Raw genomic sequence first — 22,500 nt, 5'->3', positions numbered from 1 at the left:
TTGCTGCCCATAATATCAACAGGACTTTTTCCACAACTGTATGAGCTAAAAACTCTTTTCAAAAGCTTTAGTTCTCTTGAGGCCAAATCCCATGAGCACTGTTGGGTTCTATTCTTGCATGGCAAAGGGCGCTGGTGGCGGGGGAGCTGTGGAGTGGCCAACACTTCTTACCAGAAGGAAACTTTCTACCACCCCACATCACAGAAACTGCAGCTGCTAATGGCCTGTGCCTGTTCGTCCTTATGCACTTGCCCTGAAAGGCCCTGGTGCAAGAGGCCCTTGAAAATGTTGTCTAAAGCAGAACCACATTGTAAGTCTTTAAAAAAGGAAAAATCCATCTCCCCGATGCAGATGGTCTGCTACGTGCTGAAGAACCCACTCTGTGAGTATTCAGTAAGATCAATACACCCAGAACCTGCTTTTGTGCACACTCCTGACATCTGGGAGAGGTGATTTTCCCCCAGGCAATCTACTCTTTATCTTGATTTTTGAATATGAATACCTCTGCACCGGGAAGGAAAAAACGGGGTGGGAGAAGAGGTCAGCTGTTTACCTGAGTACCACGCAGGCAGAGGCTGTGCTAATAATGAAATGGTGCATAATTACGTCTCGCACTTCAGAGATCTCAGCCTTGTGATATTCCCATTCTTCCTCGGACCCAAAGACCTTGGCTGCACACCTCATGCTTGGTCATGTCAATAGGGGTAGAAGCCATGGGGCGGGGGAGAAGGGCTTATTCTGTACAAGCCATGTTCACCCCTATTGAATTTCCTTGGGTAGTCAATGAGATTTTACATGCTTCTTCAGTTTTTTTTGCACAGCTGATTGCCATGTTTGACTCTAGGAAAGCTTCCTTCCCCAGGGTGGGTCACCTAGTACCTGTGAGGTATAAAATACACTGTATAATTTGGAGTGTCTTGGATTTAAATCTTTACGCAAGTGTGGAGATTACTGGGTCACTGTGAAACTGATCGCGCACAGCTCGGCTTAGTGTGCATCATGAACCCCCTTCTCTGTGCAGCATTCTCCTCCAACTACTGGTATCCCACACTTTTTCTCCTCCCTAGATCCGGAGATTTCCTATGCAATCATTGTAGCTATCCTTATTTGGATGTTCAAAGCATAGTATTCATCACTGCAGCTTTTGGGAGTTGATATCTGCTGAAAGAGATACTCGGCATTGCAACGTGGGTATCAGTACTCACTCTTACTTCTGCAGGCGCTGCCTTTGGAAGGGAGAGAGTGAAAGGGGTTGGCTGGTCCTAAACTTCCCATCTAACTTGGAGCCACTCAGAGATGGCGCTATTTCTACTTATCCTGGGGAGTGTAGAATGGTCTCTGGACCGGGAGCAGGGGAAGAAATCTCTAACGATAATTTGTGCCGGCCCCATTTTGCAGCCTCTTTTTAACATGCTACTTTTGATAGTTTGCCGCTTTAGAAACTTTGGAGACTGAGATGCTTTCCTTCTGCACCTCTTTAAAGACCGCCACATCTTCAAAAACAAATGAAAAATGCTCCACCATTTATTTTGTGAATGAGACAAATTGTGTTGTGCTTCCCTTAAGTTTTAGACTGCACCTATGCCCCTGCTGTCCCCAGCACAGGTGTGCACATCTCACAACTAAACAAAGCATAAGGAAAATGTGTCTTTTCCTCTCCTATGTCCATGCGAGGCTGTCCCTCAAAGCACATTGCATAGGAATAGGATATTATGCCAACTGTGCTCAGTGGGACCTACTGCCACACTGAGAACAGTGTTTTGTCAACCAGGAACTCCTTTCTATAGCCTAGTTTTTCTGCTGGAACTGTGCTATGTTGAGGGACCCTTCCCATGCATAATTGTTCTTCTTAGAGGAGTTCCTTCTCTCTCTCTCCCCCCCCCCCGATTATTTGCACCACCTAAATGTTCTCATTTTGGGTATATTGAGGCTCCATCTCACTCCGGAGTGTGATTTCCCCTCTGATATTTTTAGTTAGCTGGAAATGTCAATTGCAGAATTTCATAGCACTTTCCCTCTCTTTGAATGTGCGTTGTTATGGTGATTATTCTGGGAAGGGATGTCGGATCTTTCAGATTTTGTTTATGGTATAGCTGTTCTGAATGTCTGGTAAGAGAAGAGGGTGTGGTGATGCTGGTGGCAGAGGGAATTATTTCTGCTGCTTGTTAAAAACACATTATCGGCAGTTCTTTTATAGCTGAACTTTAGAGGGTGTGTATTTTATACTCACTTTACTCTACCTTTTGTTTCCTAATTTAATCAAGGCTGTCAAATGCAAATGGATGCCTACCTGCAGCTCCTCTTGCTTTCCCCAGAGGTGGAAATATACCCCCCAACCTTCCTGAGCAGCAGCCCCCCCCCTTCTCCCCTGGGCTGGAGATCCTCCCCCCAATATTCCATATGCAGTTCCACCTTGTGGCTCTGCTATTTTACTCTCGGGGCCACCTGTCAATTCTTTTCAATCATGACACACATCAAATCCTGCTATTTCGGCTCTGGGTCTCTTGAGAAGTAGCTGCCAGTTGTGCCAGCATTCAGCTGAGGCCGCCAAACTCTACTCTTGTGTGTTGTCTCTGGAGGTGAATTTAATAACACCTTGAACCACCTCGTTGGCTTCATGAATTTACTTGAGTGCAACTTGCTTGCGCTCCCCCTTCCCTGACTTCCTTCTCAGCGGTTTTAAACTGGCATTTTGACAGCCTCAAATGAACCCCTTTTGCAAATTGTTTGCAGGCTTTTTCCTTTCTCCCCTTCTTTAGTTAAGCAGAAATTTTAGCTAACCCGCTTGTCACTATCTCTTCTAACAGCCCGGCATACTTGCCGGTGCCAGATTGGTTTATGTTGATGCTTGTAGCTTTTGGAGAGGAGAAAAACAGAGTGGGAGCCACTTATTTGGTCAATGAAATGTCCCTTAACAGATCTGCACAAAAGTGCAAATGCTGACTTATCGGTAGATACAAATCTGACTTGTCAATAAGTGCTGTATCTCTGCAACAGATGGATGCCATTGCCCATTGTTGCATAACAGATGTCTATATAGTGGATTTATCCCATTACAGCCACAAATAGGCTCAGCAACTGGCGGCCTTTAGCAAAGGGAGGCATTTGCTCTTCAAAGCCTTATGTGGAACTGCTTTCTTCCAATCTAGCATTATTTGCAATCTGGGATGGACTCTTTTCAAATTCTCAAGTGGGCCCACTTCAGTTCCTTGGGAGTCAGAGTCAGACCTTTAGTTACCAATCCTGTAGCAACCTGTGTACACAGTAACCTCTGCAGCTGGTCACCCAGCTAAAAGGGGAGTGAGCATATTACATAGGTAATATGACTGCATCTTCTGGCAAGTTTGCCCAATTTGGGCAAGGTTTTTAAGGCTGCAGCAATCAACGTTGACGGTAACCAGATTGCTCATCCATGTAGCAAGGTCTGACCTGTTTGAAGGTGAAGATCGAAGAAGACCCTAATAGCAAGACCTCTGCCTTTGCTTCTTGAGCATTGGTGCTGAAACTTGGATCAGCCACTGTCTTCTTGGCCTGATCAGATAGGGCTGGAGAGATCCCACCAGGCAGTTCACCCAATGCCTCCGTTCACCCATCCTCTGGCACCATTTCCAGCTAAAGGGCCACTTTCCCTTTTGTGCAACTTCACGAGGACAACATGCCAGTGATGGGCGAGGCCAGAGACAAAGGGGAGCAGAGCATTTAAAGTGACTTTTACCTTGGTACACTTGGCTTGCTTCTACCAGCACTCACACTGCCCTCTCTGTCCTGCACCAGCTCAAGCAAGAAGCTTCATCAGAGTTCAAGGATGCTTCGCAGCCAAGCAAAAGCACTTGAGGGATGGTGAGGTCTTGGGAAGGTTCCTAAAATCACAGACTTGGAAGGGACCCCAGGGGTCATCAAGTCCAACCCCTTTCGATGCAGGTATCTCAGCTAAAGCAGCCATGACAGATGGCCATCCAACCTCTGCTTGAAAACTTCCAAGGAAGGAGAGTCCACAACCTCCCGAGGGTGACCATTCTGCTGTCTAATAACTCTTATTATCAATTCTTCCTGGTGTTTAGTCGGAATCTCCTTTGTTGCAACTTGAAGCCATTGCTTTGTGTCCTACCCTCCAGAGCAGGAGAAAACGAGCTTGCTCCCTCTTCCATGTGACAGCCCTTCAGATATTTGAAGATGGCTCTCATATCTCCTCTTAGTCTCCTGTTTTCCAGGTTAAACATACCCAGCTCCTTCAACTGTTCCTCATCAGGCTTGGTTTCCAGACCCTTGATCATCTTGGTCTCTCTCCTCTGTGCACCTTCCAGCTTGTCAACATCCTTTTTAAATTGCGGTGCCCAGAACTGGACACAGTATACCAGGTGTGGTCTGACCAAAGCAAAATAGCATAAGGAATTATCCAAGTGAGAGAGATTTGGAGGGTCATATTAGGCCCCTGGACCTGATGTTCTCTATCTATCCTTGCTTTAGCATGTCCCTGAAATCTTAGAGGATGGCAAGCTTGCCCTCATGGGCACCTTAACATTATGATTGCCTGAACCAACTGGAGCATGTTGCTGCTTGTGTTTAGATTTTGGGCAGGAAGAACCCGCGTCTTGAATGAAACCGATTGCTCTTGATTCTCACCTACGACTTGTCGTGCTCATTTAATTCTTGTTTCCCTGCTCGGGAGCAAGGCTGCTTTCAACAAATAATAAATAATAATAATAAATTTTATTTATATCCCGCCCTCCCCAGCCGAAGCTGGGCTCAGGGCGGCTAACAACAATCAAAATAATCCAACGATTCTAAAAACATTTCATTATAAAAATTAATTAAAATCAAATTTATGGCAACCAATAAGCAAAATTCTGTGCAGGTTGCCAGAGGAGGGGGGTCAGCCTGCACCCTGACAAAAGGCCTGGTGGAACAGCTCTGTCTTGCAGGCCCTGCGGAAAGATGTCAAGTCCCTCAGGGCCCTAGTCTCTTGTGACAGAGCGTTCCACCAGATTGGAGCCGCGGCCGAAAAGGCCCTGGCTCTAGTTGAGGCCAGCCTAACCTCTCTGTGGCCTGGGATCTTCAAGATGTTTTTATTTGCAGACCGTAAGTTCCTCTGTGGGACATACCAGGAGAGGCGGTCCCGTAGTTACGAGGGTCCTAGGCCGTATAGGGCTTTAAAGGTTAAAACCAGCACCTTAAACGTGATCCTGTACTCCACCGGGAGCCAGTGCAGCTGGTATAGTACCGGATGAATGTGATCTCGCAGCGAAGACCCCGTAAGGAGTCTCGCCGCGGCATTCTGCACCCGCTGGAGTTTCTGGGTCAGTCTCAAGGGCAGCCCCACATAGAGCGAGTTACAATAATCCAGTCTGGAGGTGACCGTCGCGTGGATCACAGTGGCTAGGTCAGGGTGAGAGAGGTAAGGAGCCAGCTGCTTAGCTTGGCCGAGATGAAAAAATGCCGCCTTTGTTATAGCTGTAATCTGCACCTCCATAGAGACGGAGGTATCAAAGATTACACCCAAACTCTTAACGGACGATGCTGGCACTAATTGCACCCCCGCAAGAGATGGGAGTTGCCCCCTCAATCCCATATCGCCCCGTCCCAGCCAGAGGACCTCTGTCTTCGAAGGATTTAACTTCAACTGGCTCCCACGTAACCATCCAGCCACAGCTTCCAGACATCTGGTCAGTGTGTCTGGGGCCGAGTCAGAGGTGTCTTTAAAATATTCAGCGGAATGAACAAAGCCTCCCTCTCCCACTGTGTCTGTCCTTCACTAGACCATCAGCTCCGCGTTTTCCTCTTTTTGCCACCTTGATCACAACTGTGCTCCAGGACATGAAGTGCTGTGTGCAAGGCAATGCCCAGCCACTTGCAGATACAGAGACTTCAAAGGCTCCTCTCGAAGACTTTGGGTGCACCCAAAGCTACTTAGGCTGGAGTGGTTGTTTAATTTTATTTTCCAGTGTGCCCCACCTACCATTTTTGACCCAGGTTACTCCTGCAGGGATCTTTCCTGGAGTGCCTTGGTGCTTTGAATTGAGCTCAGCAGCTTTCCATTGGTGCCATGCCTTTTCCAAACTGTCCATTAAGCTTACAAGAGTGCTAATTTTTTTCCCAGAGCCACACAGAGAAAATGTTAGATTCAGCTTGGATGATTTGTTCTTCACACTGCTCCCATGGTGAAGAGGATTGATTTTTGTGTTTCTTTTGATGTTTGGCTTGCTTTCCTTTGGAATGCAATGCTTTGGGCCTTAATCCTTTAACCTTGAATCTGAGCACCACGGCTTCACGAGGGATAAGGCTTTTTTCCTCTCTCTCTCTTTTTTTTTTTTGATGGAGGAATGGACTACCCGTTTGTTATATCGGATCAGCTGGGAGTGGTGATGTAAAACAAGATGGATCTTCAAACAGTTTATTTTTCTGCTATTAAAGGCCTTGTAAATGGGGGTGAGGTTTAGGGAGAAGTGGCTGAGAGACTGAATTGTGTATCAGGAGGTCCCTGGTTAAAATTTCACCTCTGCCATAAACTCACCAGGTTGTGGGGTTGTTGTTGTTGTTGTTGTTGTTGTTGTTTTGTTAGGCTAGTCACACTCAGGCTCTGCCTAATTTCTGGGGATGACAATAATACTGGCTCACCTTACAACACAGACAGGGCATTTGTGACCATCCAAATGCCCTGGAGCCCATCTCCAGTTCCAGCAAAGTGTGACCAGTGCTCAGAGATGATGGGAATTGCACCTGGGAGGCTGCAGGTTCCCCATCAATGACATTGTGTAGGGTGATTGCAAAGATTTCACCAAGATTATGTGAATATATTTTTTTTTTGGGGGGGGGACATAAACGCTCTATAGAAATGCATACAGTCATACCTTGTATTCAAACAGCCTAGATCTTGAATGTTTCGGCTCCCGAACGATCGAAACCTGGAAGTGACTGTTCTGGTTTTTGAACGTTCTTTTCGAAGCTGAACGTCTGGTGGTGCTTTCGCAGCTTCCAGTTGGCTGCAGGAAGCTGTGCTTTTGTTTTCAAACACTTTGGAAGTCAAACGGACTTCCGGAATGGATTCCATTCGACTTCCAAGGTATGACTGTAGTAGTAACAAAGGAAAAGTGGAACGCCAGTTGCTGTCTCCATCACTGACACATTTCTGTCAACCCTCTTCTTCATTTATATATATTTTTTATTTTTGCCTGTTTGTTTATTTGTTTATATACCACCCTTTGTCAAAAGACTACCGGGTGGTTTCCAACATAGAACACAAATGCCAACGGATAACATGAAAACCAAAGCAGTTATAGTAACACAAGTTTAATAAGATAACACATAATAGAATGTAGATTCTCATAAAATACCAATTCCCTCTACAACAATAGCCTAAAAGTAAAGGAGAAAAAAATCATTGGCCAGGTATCAAAAATACCAAAGCACAAAAACCAGTCCATAGATATATCCTTCAAGCTGGCTTGAAGCTTATTAAAAACAGCCATAAAATGTTATAAATAAAATACAGTGTGATAGTTGAAATATAATATAGTAATTGCTGATAACAAGCCAACAAGCAGCATATGGCACCAGTAAAATATCCAAAAATAGATCCAGAGTTGTCAAAACTTAATTCTGAGGATTGTCAAAGGCTTAGCAGAAAGGGGGGCTTTTTACAGATAGCCGGGAGGTTTCAGCAGAGAGCCTGGCTCGATCTCCCTTGAAGGGTTCCGCAACATGGGTGCCTTCCTAGAGCCTAGTAAGGAAGGCAGAGGGCTCAAAAATCTCTCTCCATAGCAGGTTGGCTTTCCCATGAACCATGGAACAATACACCCTGAGTGTCCTTCTAAGGTGGGGGAGGGTTGCCATCAATTTTGGATCCCCTGACTCTAGATCCCCACAGATCCCCTGAACCTTATCTATCGCCAGCTCTAGACATAGTGAAAAACTCACACCTTCTGCCCTGGGCAGCAGCACAAACCAGCAAGACTTGGGATGCAGCTGTGGGTCTGCTTCTGTGCTCCAACCCAACCCCACTTTGGGTCATTTTGTTGGGGAACAGACTCAGGCTAGGATGAACTTTGCAACTTGCTCAGCCTGCACAGATTCACAGATTGCTTAGCTGAAGATTCACAACCTCGCCTTGCCTCGACCTCTGCTTCTTCTGAACTGGTCGTTCTCCAGTGGGCAGATGAGGGGCAGCTACCTGATGGGCGCGCATTGCATTTGGCCCAAAGGTTGGCAGTTGCAGACCTCTCTTGCCTAGGGCAAAGCTGTTGGGCCCTTGCCCACTCGCTCAGGCTGTAGCTGCTGCAGAGATGGTTTGCCATCAGCACTAATAGCAAGCTTGTTTGATCCCATGCTCCCGATGTGCACAGCCTGTCATCTTCCCTGGCCAGCTGCGAACGCTGGTTTTTGGATAAGGGTCCCCAAAGCTCAGCAAGTTATGGAAATGGGTCCATGGCAGCTGATGGACAAACGTGGAGGGGAGGGGGGCACCCCGCTAATGCTTCTCAGAGGGCAGCGTTTGTGGCAGCAGCTGCTCTTCCTCCCTGCCCAGCATCAAGAACGGCTCTGTGGGCAGCAGGAAGAGTCTGGAGTGCTGGATTTTTATAGGATCATTAATTATACGTTATAAGGCAGCTAAGCATGGCATTCGTAGTGTGATGAATTTCATTATGAATGGCCTTTTCATATTCTTCATCTCATTATATTCAGTCCTTGTGACCTAGAGTTTAGCTAAAGTTATTGTTCGGGTTAACTTTCATTTAGCAGGCGTCCTAATTTTAGAAGCCGTATGATCTTTAGATTTTATGGAGAGACAGTGTACTTATGGGTGTGTGTTTTGCAAGATCTCCTCTTGGCAGGTGTGTGTGTGTGTGTGTGTGTTTGTAACAATTCCAGCCCGTTCAGAGAAGGGATTTAGGCTGGTCTTGATTTGCTCAAAGGTCTTCACTGCCTTATCCCCTGGGTAGCCTCATCCACCTGAACAGATTCAGCTATCATCTCTATGCCAATGACTTTTAAATCCATCGCTCCGCTTTGTCTCTCGTACAACAGTCTCTCTGAAACATAATCTTGGTTGTCTAGCCAACAGCTCAACCTTAATCTTGCTAAAAAGGAGCTCCTTATTTTTCTTCCTTGAAGGGGAAACTTTGGTGTTGGCACAGTTACATTCCCTCTTTGTTATATGGGCTTCTGAGTTGAGGGGGAAGCGCTGCTGCTCCCTTTCCTCCACTTTCCAGCCAACTTTCTTCAAACTTTCCTGGTGAGATTCTCTGAAATAACTGCACCCATGCCCTGTTCATCTCCTTGCTTGGCTCTGATCAGCTTCTCCTCCCTCCTAGTTGTCTTTCAGCAGCCAGTCACACTCCTCTTCCATATTCAGTATGTAGTGTCAAACTGGGGTTCAGATAGAAGTCTGTGAACATGGCTCCATGTAGCGAAGGAACCTCAAGTGGCTTTAGCAACCAGGGGGGTTGGCAGATGCTGCACCCACCTATGGAGAGTCCCCTTCCAAACCTCCCTAAATACCTTTGACTGGCTCCATGCCTTCGCCCTGGTTGCCGTATTTGGCTTCTTGGACTTGGAGCAGTCAAAAGCAACTGTGTTCCTGGAGGGACATCAGCCTATCAGGCAGCTGGTGGTGGCACTGAAAGGCCTTTGGCTCTCTTCATTGTCCAGTAGCTATCAGAATAGCCAGCTGCTACAGTCACCCAGTAGCTTCTCAGTACGTGGAGCCTCATATATGGACTCCTGTGTGAAGCAAGGCTTTTGAAAGTACTTTGGAAATTAAGATGGGAGACTTCCATTTCTGTTTTGTATTGCTCATTGCTGGTGGTCTCGTTGAGACTGCGCTTCGAAGCCTTGCATGAAACTGCAAATGTCAGGAGTACTTTGAATGTTCTGCAGTATAAATTGCTTGCATCTTCTGGAGCCCTAGAAACTGAGTTGGTTCCACACGGATAAGGGTCTGTCTGCACTTATTTTATTTATTTATTGAATTTACATACCACCCCGTCAGGGCAGTTTACAGAACCATTTATTGTGGGTATAGTTGCTATTTTTTAAGTTTCTTTTTTGGCATGTAGCCACATGACAGGGTCATTCAGCTAGGGTTCCAGAATAATGAACCCAAAGAACCACTTTTTCTTATACCACAAAAATCCAGCTTTTGTAAAAGATCCAGAATGGGCCCTCAATATTTTCAATATTTGTGTGACGTATGCTCTGCCAGGGGGCAGAGGGGAAGGCGTGTGAGCACAAATCCAAGGCTCAAAGCAGCTAGTCCTCATTGTTCTAACTGTGGTTTAGCATTGTGTCCAAATGAGGCCACTTTCAGGAAGCATAGCCCTTTGGACGGCCCATGAAACTGTTAAATCTGGACCTTTAAAATGCCTGCTCAAAAGTGCTCCTTGTTCTTATGAGCTGCGTTCCCCCCACCCCACCCCAAAATAACGCAGCAGCATCCTAGAGAACGAGAGCGGGGGCCGCTGAAACAGCTTCAGAAGTTGGGATTTAGGTCAGAAACTTTGTTTGGAAGAGGATGTTCTGTCAATCCTTTCAGTGTTTTCGCTCACCAAGAGCCAGGCAGGTTTTTCCAGATACGTGGGCGCTGCATTTGAAGGATTGTTTTTATACCTGTGACTTGGCATTTACATGGCTTTCTTTTGTGAAGGCTGACAGCCCTGCTCGCTGGAGCGACAGCTGCCCTACTCCGCTCTGTACGAAAGGCCACGTGCAGATTCCTGGCATATTGTCCCGCTTAAAGCTTGCCAGGCCTGACTTCAACATGAATCTCTGCAGAGCTCTAAGCCGGGGGAGGTCCCCCACCCCAGCCCATCGCTCGCCCGCTCTCTTTACCGACTGAGACTTATTTTCCATGGGTGGGGAAGGGGGGGAGAGGATAATTTCTAATCATTTTGCTGTTTATTAGAGCAGCCAATTAAGGCCGGAATTTGCAAAGGGGAGGATCAAAGCACACCATTATTTATTTATTTACTGCAGCAAAATTAGGAACGAGGCTTCGGAGAGGATACGCTGGTGTCAGTTTAAAGACCCGTTTAATTCCTTATTTCTTCAAGGGGTGTGCTGGCGAAGGCTTTTGACTACGTGCGTGGGTTGCGAAAGAGGCAGAGGGGCCAGTTCTGCTCTGCAAGCCACACGTAAGCTTAGCGTGCCGGTTTCTCAGCCAGATGCCGCCGATAAGCAAACACACAGAGCAACCTGAGCCGAGGCCTCGCAGAGTTGGAAGCAAACACATGTCTGGGCTGTGCCGCTTCAGAGCTCGACTGAGTGTCCACCTGTTGGAATGTTACTTCCTTATTTTTTTAAAAAAAGTCCTTGCACATAGAAAGCTAGCATATCAGGGAGAGAGCTTCAGGGCCTGTCATCTTCCTGTCATCCAGTTTCCTATGTGTGAGGGTTGTCTCCCCCATTGAGGAGCGTTCAGTCATGTTGCACCCCAATACGCAATCTGGGTTATCCTCCCTCAGTGAAGACTAAGCCAGGGCGAATGACAGATTTGCAAAAGGAAATATCGGGATGAATAGGGAAGTAATAATAATAATAATAATAAAAAATTATTATTTATACCCCGCCCATCTGGCTGGGCCTCCCCAGCCACTCTGGGCGGCTTCCATAGAAAGCAAAAATACAGTAAAATATCACACGTTAAAAACTTCCCTGAACAGGGCTGCCTTAAGATGTCTATGGAATGTCAGGTAGTTGTTTATCGCTTTGACATCTGCTGGAAGGGCGTTCCACAGGGCGGGCGCCACCACCGAGAAGGCCCTCTGCCTGGTTCCCTGTAGCTTTGCTTCTCGCAATGAGGGAACCGCCAGAAGGCCCTCGGCGTTGGACCTCAGCGTCCGGGCAGAATGATGGGGGTGGAGACGCTCCTTCAGGTATACTGGACCGAGGCCGTTTAGGGCTTTAAAGGTCAGCACCAACACTTTGAATTGTGCTCGGAAACGTACTGGGAGCCAATGTAGGTCTTTCAAGACCGGTGTTATATGGTCTCGGCGGCCGCCCCCAGTCACCAGTCTAGCTGCTGCATTCTGGATTAGTTGTAGTTTCCGAGTCACCTTCAAAGGTAGCCCCACGTAGAGTGCATTGCAGTAGTCCAAGCGGGAGATAACCAGAGCATGCACCACTCTGGCGAGACAGTCCGCAGGCAGATAGGGTCTCAGCCTACGTACCAGATAGAGCTGGTAAACAGCTGCCCTGGACACAGATTTGACCTGTGCCTCCATGGACAGCTGTGAGTCCAAAATGACTCCCAGGCTGCGCACCTGATCCTTCAGGGGCACAGTTACCCCATTCAGGACCAGGGAATCCTCCACACCTGCCCGCCTCCTGTCCCCCCAAAACAGTACTTCTGTCTTGTCAGGATTCAACCTCAATCTGTTAGCCGCCATCCATCCTCCAACCGCCTCCAGACACTCACACAGGACCTTCACCGCCTTCACTGGTTCTGATTTAAAAGAGAGGTAGAGCTGGGTATCATCCGCATACTGATGAGTAGCCCCATCTACTTGTTGTTTGTGAACTGTTTCCCAAGGTGCACTTAGCTTCTCTAGGAGATCATTTCTCAACACACAACCTGCATGCTACAAGAGACATTGTGCATCTCTGCCTGTGTCATTTCTGCCATTGCTGATGTCGCAGGACAGGGCTTGGTCCTGGGAGAAAGAGGTGCCTGCATCTAGTAGTTTTCTTAATGTGGTCCCTCACCTTGTTTGTTCTGGGGAGGAGTCCCATCCTGAGTGCAGTCTCCCGACCTAGTACTACAAGAATCTATTCCCTTCCAGTTCCAGCTGTGCTGCGAGTTGTTCTCCTGTGCGCAGATTTTATACAGGTGCCTCTGTTTAGGTTCTGCATTGGTGCTTTGTTGGTGCCTTCTTTGCAGGACTCAACTGAATCCCTGTTCAAGCATCCCCTTTCCATTCACAGTTCTATTCTGGTAGAGCAGAAGACTTTTAATCGTGGGTTTGAGTCATGGGTTCGATTCCCATGTTGGGCGAAAGATTCCTGCATTGCAGGGGGGTGGACAAGATGACCCTCGTGGTCCCTCCCAACACTACAATTCTAGGATTCTGTGACTTGCACAAGCCCCATTCCTTCTGGTGTTGTTACCCTCTCCCCCTCCAAGAAGCTGGCAGGCAGAGTTCTGAAGTAGAAAACCCCCTAAATTTGTGGAGACTTCTCACATGATTTTGAATCCTGATTATGCTTTGTTCATAAGTGTCCTCTTTCAGTTATTTAGCTCCACCAATAGTGTCCTTTGTAGCTAACCAAGTTAGCTGCTTTATAGCAGTGGATCATCTACCGCAGGGGTCGGCAACGTGTGGCCCATGGGCCAAAGCGACCCACGGAGGCCATTTAACTGGCCCATGAGCCGCCCCAGAACCGAACCACCCACTTGGCAAGTCCCGGCGCATTGCGCTAAACCAGCGCGGCACAGGGACTCTCTTCCATGGCTCCGGAAACAGCTTCTGCACATGTCCATGGCTCCGGAAAACACTTCTGCGCATGCCAAGACACCAAAAATCACTTCTGCTCAGGCGTGATTTTTGGTGTCTGGGCATGCGCAGAAGCGATTTCCGAGGCCGTGGACATGCAGAGACGCGATTTCCGGTGTTGTGCTGTGCTGGGCCGCCCCATGGAGAATCTCCATGGGAGTGATCCGGCCCAAGCAAGGTAAACCCTGCCGACCCCTGATCTACCTCCTGGGAACGTAATCATAGACCAGGTCTCAAAACCATGACAAATGTGGCAGACAGTTCCATTAGTCTAACTTTACTCCTAGCAATTTCTAAAAAAATGATACAAAGCAGCCACATGAGGCCGAAATAGGGACTAGAGGTCCAACAGTGGGAGGGTCTGCCTAACGCTTTTCCTTCACCACCATCTCGGGGGCTTTTCCCCTCCAGGAAAAAGGGTAGCTTTGACGACGACTGGGTGGTTCTGAGTGGGCAAATAGAAGCGAAAAGGTTGTAGTCAACTGCTTCTGCAATCCCTCTTGTTTTCAGTTTCCATGAAGCAGAATGACTCTGAACGTGTAGTGCATTGTCTCCTCTTTGGGAAAAGAGTTCAGTGGTGGTGGTTCTGCTTCCCCACCCCAGAGTGAAAAGATTTGGGACTAGTGGAGAATGCTCTCTACCTGTAGTCTACAAACTCTGCAAAGGCCTGCATCCGTGCATGAAAACTGATGGCCTCCCTCTGCAAAGGTCTCATGGGGCCTCTCCTGTCTGAGGACCAGCTGAAACCCACCCTCATGCTGCTCAACCCATGGTCTCCCCTTGGGGTAAAGGCTTGAGTTCTGCGGAAAGTCGGCACTCAAATTTAGGCGTGCAGACTCATCCCTGGAATTCTTCCGCCAGGTTTCGGCTCCTTTTCAGCTTAGCAGAGAGAGATGTTCAGGAAGGGCAGAGTGGCAAGCAATTCTTCAGTTTATGGGGACTTAATCTGTCATCCCCGGATGAATCACTGGACATCTATTTCAGCATAGTTGCTTATACTTTCAAAAAGAGGGCGGGGGGACGGAACCTGAGCCTCTGCAGCCATCACACCTGACAGCATTTGATGACCGGAAACATCACGGTGCAGCCAATTAAGACCGGGAGGTGAGCCCAAGCAAGGCAATCTGTCAGTTTGTCGGTGGTTAAGCTCCCAAGCCTGCGGTCTCAGCTGGGGTGCAGAAGGCTAAAACTGCACCGGCCATCTGTTGAATAATCAATATTGGAGGGCCTCTGTTGCTGCCCTTGCGCTTGTCGGCTTCCAAACGCTTTGCTGGCTTAATGTTCTCTGGATACCTCTGATCAGCCCTGCAAAATGTATGACTAGATCAGGGTTCAGTGAAAGGTGAGTCTCCAAATTCAGAATTCATGGCCGGGAAGCAGCCAGCCGAGTGCTGAATGCTGAGCAGGAGCCCGGCAGGAGCTTTTGGGTGTTGGTGGTAAGTGTTGCTCTGTGGCCAGGGGGAAGAGAAGCATCCTTCTCACTGCTTGGTTAGCTTAGCACATCGCTAGTCCCGTAAAATTCCTTCTGTGGGCCAGGGCTGCCATTATGCCGAATTGATTCATCAGGCTATGCTGTTCTCAAACAAGTTAAATTTCATCATACTTGACTTGACTTAATTTAAAAATGAATTTAGCTACCTCTGAGCAGACATTGGTTTTAGTGTTTTGAAGAAGTGACATTTTCCCCCCTCCGCTAAAGCAGACTAATGAAGCCGTATTAGTGCCCTAACTTGAGCAGTATATAAAGATTAGTAAATAAGACCCCATTAAAAATACTTATAATGTAAGCAACATGGGTCCCAGTAGCCTTCCTTAATGTCCATTAATGCTTATTCTGAGGATCAGAGCTCATTTTACTGAGCCATTTAGTCAAACCGTGCGATTATTTAGAAAGTTAATTCATGCATACTAAAATCGAGCTTAAGTAATGCAGAGGGTAGGAGGTAAAACTCTATGGAGATGATAGTCCTTTTTGTTATTTAATGATCAGCCATAATTAACTTGCAAATTTGAAATAATTAGAACAAATTAAAGGTATTTAACTTTGCCTCCCTAAAGAAAAATTCAAATTGCACCAAATGCGGCTTTAAATTATTCAAGTCTCAGAGGTCTGTGCTGGGTTTTCTCTCTCTCCCCCCCCTCCCCCCACAATGCCTTTTTCTATGACGAGAATACCAATCTGCTTTTTGTCAGAAAGCATCCTATCAAGCGATTGTTCTTTGTGTCTAATAAATGACAGCTATTCTTCTTGGTAAAAGTATTTTAGTCTCTGAAGACTACATCAGCATTTCCGTGGCATTTTAATTCAATAAAACAAAAGGTTAACGTTTCTCCCCCACTTCTCGCCCCCCTCTCCCCGCCCCACTACTTCTTAAAGAAAGCAAATCCCAGCAAGTGTTCGGTGGGTCCTGAATGGCATTTTGAAATTTCCCACTCCAGCTCAAAAGGGGGGGGGGGGATCCCTGGCATTGGGGAGCTAAAGTAAGCCAAATTGCGGGTGGCCCATCTTGCATGGACAACGTTTAGGTGAATATTGTGGTGGTGGAGAATCGTTTCATATTTGAGTCTCTCTTCCTGCATTTTCCCCATAGGGTTGCCCCATGTCTTTAACTCGTTGGCATATTGTTCAGCGGCTCCATTACAACTAGAAATGTTAAATGCCTTCCTGGCAGTGATCACGAGTGGAACCGCTGTAGGGAAGGAAACCCCCTTATGTTCTCAAGACAGTTGGTTCATGCAACTCAGTGTTTAGACAAAATTCTGACTGGGAAAAAGCTCCCCGAGATCTTCAACCAGCGCAACTCTTTGGAACAGAGAGCAGGGAACATACTGTGTGGCTGGGTCAAACATACCTTAGAGCGTGTTCTCAGCCAGCTACAATAAACTGATACAGTGGTACCTCAGGTTACATATGCTTCAGGTTACAGTCTGTGTCTATAAGCTGTACGTTCAAATGCTGCTAATGCTGCCAAGCCATTGATCAAGGGGGATTCACCAGTATCAGTGTCTTGGCCCCTATTAGGGCACATAGAATCCATTTTCGCTGTCAGTTTCCATATACAGTGGTACCTCGGGTTACAGACGCTTCAGGTTACAGATGCTTCAGGTTACAGACTCCACTAACCCAGAAATAGTACCTTGGGTTAAGAACTTTGCTTCAGGATGAGAACAGATATCGTGCTCCGGCGGCGCGACGGCAGCAGGAGGCCCCATTAGCTAAAGTGGTAGCTCAGGTTAAGAACAGTTTCAAGTTAAGAACAGACCTCCGGAACGAATTAAGTTCTTAACCCGAGGTACCACTGTACTGTAGTTACAAAATCTATAGGAAGCTCCCAGTCCTATGAAGATGTAGACCTGAGTAGGGATAGAGTAGGAGGAACAGGGGGCCATTCTAATCTTTTGGCAATCAGGGAATGACTGCAGGCGAAACGAGACACAGTAATGTTAGTTGTGCGATTGTAATAAATGTTGGTAAAGCATGAGACTCTTAATGCCAGAGTTGTGGGTTCAAGCCACAACTTTTGTTGGACAAAAGATTCCTGCCTTGCAGAAGGTTGGGCTTGATGGCCCCCGTGGCCCCTTCCAGATCTACATTTCTAGGATTCTATTATTTCTACATCCATCGTTTTTGTTAGGTAAATAGCAGCCGGGGTGGGGCACTCCACAGATTCTGGGTCACGTGGAGGGGAAAGGGGAAATTTAGCACTACTTTCGCAGCCCCAAGGCTATTCAGACTTTCACTAGCCACCGTTATGTAGCCTTGAATGTGCGTGCTTGCATTTGGAGGCTTGTCTTCGCACTGAGTTTGGTCCTGTGTCACCGAACTGGCCTGCCCTTGAGGCAAGGTGAGGCGACTGCTTTGGGCGGCAGGATCCACAGGGGCGGCAGATCTGGCCTCCAAGGAACGAATCGCCTGCTGCTGCTGCAGCAGCCGTACCAGTGGCAGCTATAGGGCACATCCTTCGCAGACCTGTCCACATGTTGCCTCTACAGCAGCCTCTCATTTAATAGGAGGCACTGCTGTTCTTCTCCCATCCCCTCTCCCCCATTATGGATCTTGTTTCTACCCTGCTTATCCCTGAAATAGAACTTCTCTCCCCTCTTCTTTCCTGGTGGTGGGAGCGCATTTTTTGATTCAGCCTCAGGAGCTGAAATGCCTTGGACCAGCCCTGACTGTGCATGTGAGCAAGAGTGATGCTAGCAGCTTTCGGTGGGCTAGCATGACTTGGTTTAAAACTTGGTTTTTTACTTTCGTCATAAGCCGCCTTGAGCACAGAGAGCAATAGGATGTATACAACTGAGATAAGTTCCTTCAGGCTCCTGGCACCTGACAAAGTTACACAGGGGGGGGGAATGCCCCCCTCCATCTCCTTGCAAGCTAAGCTGATAGTGGGGTGCAACAGAAGGAGGGAGGGATGCTGTTATGCATGCTTAACCTTTGGTTGGTTTCATTCGGGACTGATAATTTGGAGGATGAGCCAAAGCTCACGTGGAAAAAGTGAGCTTTGGGAAAGGACTGGCAGAGGCCGAGACCAGGAAGAGGAGACGGTGAAGAAGATTGGAAAATTTAAAGTCTATATAGGGAAATTTTGTAAAATTTAATGAGGGATAGAAAAATCTTGGAATGGAATTTTTTTGGGAAATGTTGTAAGAGGTTAAGTGTAAATAGGTATATTAGATTTAATGGGGAATAAGATTTAAAATATTCTATGTTAAAATTAACTATAAGATAGAAAATAGATGAAGATGGAAAGGATTTGCTGAAACAGTTAATTGAAGTGGAATACAAAAAGGGAGGTGTGAGGAAGTCAATGAAACAAGCGTATGAAAGTTAGGATTGAAAATATTGGAAGTGTTTTTAATTACGTTTGTTTTGTCTTGTTCATTTAATGTTTTATGTAGTGTTTTTGTTTATGTCTTTGTATGTTCTTTTTTCTTTTTTCTTTTTGTAATTTCCAAAATCTTAATAAATATTATTTTAAAAAAGGAAAAAAGAAAAGAAAAAGTGAGCTTTGAAGAGGTGCTTAAAAGAAAGGAGAGAGGTGGGAAAATAAAACTGACCAAAGGATTCCCCAAAGTGATAGACACCCTTCACTGCTAACTGGGTGGGGTGGAAACATGGCCTGACTCTGTTCCAGTCGACGCATAACCTAGATTGGAAAAGGCTGGTGGCTGTGTTGAAAGAGCTTTCATCAGCCTACTGTTTCAGCAAAAGACTTCTCGTTTTGAGGCATTACAGCGTTGACGCCCTTGAAATCCTTACTCAATATTAATCCTTCTCTTTCTTAACTCCTGGTCTTTTCAGGCTTTCACTTGCATTAAGAGCTGAAGGGTCAGACCCCAAGGCCTTGTTAGCAGAGCTTGCTATGCTGTACATTTTTTTTATTTCTTTTCCATCCTGTCCTTTAAAATTAGCAATTTAATTTTTTCCCTCTCTCTGGCACTTGCAGTGCTACTCAACCCTGAAAGTAATATTCCATCCTAGAGGTAACCTTGGCTTGTCAAGAGAAGCCATTTGAGTGTTCCAGCAAAGTAACTTCCTCCCACTAATTTTGCAAGTCAAAGGTCGCCCTCTTCAGAAAACAGGGCTATCAATTCTAATTAAATCTTTACCCTGGAAACCCAGAAGGCACCCAAATAACGACTGGCTTCTTAAATATCTTTTAAACGATGCTAATTGTGCTGAAACTCCTGGGTGAAAGAGAGCTCCTCCAATCTTTTCATTGCACTGGAAACGCTTTTTACGTTTTCCCAGGAGACAACTGGGATACCTATTCAGCCCCATATCTTAGAGTAATCTCAAGGAGGGGGGCATACTCATTATTCCTGTGCATCACACCTGAAGTTAGGGCAGGTGTTGGTCTACATGGTACGTTCTAGCAGTATGATCTTGGAAGTCTTGTCTCTCCTTTTAATAGTGAACTTAGCCACTGACTGTTGATGGGTTTGTCACCAAAACAAGGTCACTGAGAAAGAAGAGGGGAGCTATCAGCATGCTCACAGGAACCCAAAGGCTTGCAGGAGTACAAAATAACCCCCCCCCCAAAAAATAATAATAACAAAAATAAACAAATAACAGGAGCTAAGTACTTTGAAGAGGCCTGCAAGTAGCCATTCACCTGGTTGCCTCTGGAAGGTAAAAATAGCATCCAGGTATTCAAGAGTGTGTACAAGTAAATTTTCTGGTCTTGCGGCACTTAATAATAATAATAATAATAATAATAATAATAATAATAATAATAATAAAATTTATTCATATCCCGCCCTCCCCGGCCAAAGCCGGGCTCAGGGCGGCTAACAACACTAAAACAGTGCAACATTATAAAAACATTATAAAAATTAATTAAAATCACAATTGATGGCAACCATAAACTAAAGTTTTGTAAAGATTGCCAAGGAGGGAGTCAGGCTTCTTTTGTCTGGAAGATAAGGAAGCTGTTTTGGTGGGTCAAATATATTTTAATGCTTTTATATGCTAATATACTGTTAGCTTGAAAGAAAGTGAGGGAGAAGACCGAAATGTGACACCCATATTCTTTTCCCCTCTTCCAGTTCTCCGAAGCTCAGCTGTGAAGATTGCCTTTCAAAAACGTCAGCTTCTGGGAGAGGCTGCAACACACCAGGAAGCAGCGGAGGGAAGAAAAGTGTTGGCTTCAGTGCCCATGCAGACGATGAATGCTTTGGAGTGCACACAAAGAAGGAGACTGTCAGACCGAGAAGAGGTGAGGTGCACCCCGATATCCCCAAAGGGCAAGTCACCCGCACCAACCAGCAAACCTTCACCACATCCTCTACTGTCTTTGTTGCTCCTGCTTTATTTAATATATTTACATGCAGTTTCATAATTGAAACAGTAACTTAAGCAGATTACAAAATAACATGTACACACAACATATCTTCCTATATACATAGAAATGTAAGGCTGTCATCATGCAGGATTTTTTAGTGCTGCATCCCAATCCTGGGTTTGCTTGAAGTAGGGCATGGGAGGGGAGTAAAAACAGAGGGAGCTGCACAACAGGATAGGGAAATAATGGTTTTAAATAACAGCAGAGGTTTGAATAAAGCAGGTGTGGAGGGAGGAATCGGTGATTTTAAACAATGGGCAGGTGTTTGAGGAGAGTTGCACTTTAAAACAAGGCTTCAGTACAGCGAGAAGGGATTTGGAAAAAGCTCTGTTGTGTTAGCTTTGTGGTGTTAACTTCTGGGCTATACGCATCTCTGCTATTTCTCCTTGTTAAAACTGGCTTGTTGGATGTTTTGTTTTGAAACAGTTCTCAGTGCCCCTCCATTCCTGCTTTACTCAGACTTCTGCCAATGTATGAGCCCAGCGAAAAGGTAGAGACACTGAACGAAAAAACTTAGCTGTTTTAAACTTCACCATCTTCCATTCCTCAGTTGTCCCATGTAAGAAATAAAGGATGCAGAGCCCTCAAAAATTCCATACTACTTTCTCACAATGTATTTCATACCTGGCACCATGTGATGTCTTCAACATGAAGTTCCAGGTTCCATGTAGTAACTTAGAAGATTATTATTCTATTAATAAGCACACATCCACCCACCACATCCATTGAGTGAGCATAATATTTGCCAGAGTGGACTGTAGGACATTAAGTTAACAAGATGCTCCTCCCACTGGATAGGAGGTTTTTTTTCAGGGTGAGTAGCCATCCTGCCACCTGCCACCCCAAATTTGCCATGCCCATGGCTGGGTTGGCACAGTCAAATTGTTCTCTGTGTGAATGCATTTTACATGCACAGCTTCTGTAAATAGCTGCCGCGGGGAGTGTTCTCTTGAAATGCCAAAAACAAAGCCGGTTCAGATAGGTGATTTCTTGCCACAGCCATGGCTAAGAGAGTATTAAACTTTCCTTCTTAATTTCCCTCAATCCTGAGCTTGCTCGGACTTTACCTGTGGCTTCCATAACTAAATTGTGTTGCTGTGCTTCCTTCCTTTGCTATCTTTTAACTAACAGTTCAGTTATGTCATAAACGTTAAGAGCTTCTGAGTCAGTCTTCTCAGCAGCTGGCCCAGTAATCTCAGAGTGAGCCTTAATCTACCTTTTAATATCATTCTTCTGCACAGTTACAGATAGGTAGCCGTGTTGGTCTGCCATGGTCAAAACAAAATAAAAAAATTCCTTCCAGTAGCACCTTAAAGACCAACTGAGTTAGTTCTAGGTATGAAGAAGTGTGCATGCACACGAAAGCTCATACCTAGAACTAACTCAGTTGGTCTTTAAGGTGCTACTGGAAGGAATTTTTTTATTTTGTCTTCTGCACAGGTGAATGTCAGGGTAAAATGAACAGAGATCGTCATTGTCATTGTTAGTTTTATTTATATCCCTCCCTTCATCCTCGGTAACAATTCATAAAATGCACACATCAACACAAAGGTCATTAAAAATTGTCTCAATTGTTTTTATATATGAAATCGTGTTAATGGTTTTGGGATCATAGAGTTGGAAGGGACCCTGAGGGTCATCTAGTCCAACCCCCCTGCAATGCAGCTGTCCATTACGGGGATCGAACCTGCAGCCTTGGTGTTATCAGCACCATGCTCTTACCAGCTGAGCTATCCATGAATCTATATACAAAATTGTTAATATGTATTTTATTGTGGATGTTATTATCATCCATGTTCTTGATTGTGAAATAGTTCCGAAATAGAATCACAGAATTGTAGAGTTGGAAGGGTCAACTAGTCCCAACCCCCTGCAGTGCAGAAATCCTCTTCCCAATGAACCCATGACCCTCTCCATAGGAAGCGATTCATAAATGAAATAAATAGGTATTAGGAATAGCATGTATCCTTCCATGAGCCCTTGAGATAGGGCAGGAAGGAATCTGATTGAAAACTTAATAGTTGCCGTGCTGGCCCAGTAGTACAAAAGTACAGAAAATGGTTGCCTGGTGGGGATAGGAGATTTGCTTTAATTTCCAGCAAAAAGAAATCGGCGTGCATGTCTGGCTTTTCATGATGCAATCTCCCTCTACTGCCAGAAATTTTCTA

General features: G+C 45.9%; 1 protein-coding gene across 6 annotated transcripts in view; it reads left to right on the top strand.

The window, feature by feature from the left end:
- Positions 1-22,500, top strand: part of KIAA1328 — a 213,248-nt gene that overhangs the window by 158,228 nt on the left and 32,520 nt on the right. For all 6 annotated transcript variants that reach the window (XM_081881502.1, XM_081881499.1, XM_081881500.1 and 3 more), the window contains one exon: positions 20,037-20,206. In XM_081881502.1, the coding sequence (XP_081737628.1) occupies positions 20,037-20,206 (170 nt within the window). The remainder of the gene's footprint in view (positions 1-20,036; positions 20,207-22,500) is intronic.

The sequence above is a fragment of the Podarcis erhardii genome (genome assembly GCF_964252035.2).
Source record: "Podarcis erhardii genome assembly, chromosome: 11".
NCBI classification, from domain to species: domain Eukaryota; kingdom Metazoa; phylum Chordata; class Lepidosauria; order Squamata; family Lacertidae; genus Podarcis; species Podarcis erhardii.
The sequence above is the reverse complement of the archived record's forward strand: the minus strand, read 5'-3'. Positions and strand labels throughout refer to the sequence as shown.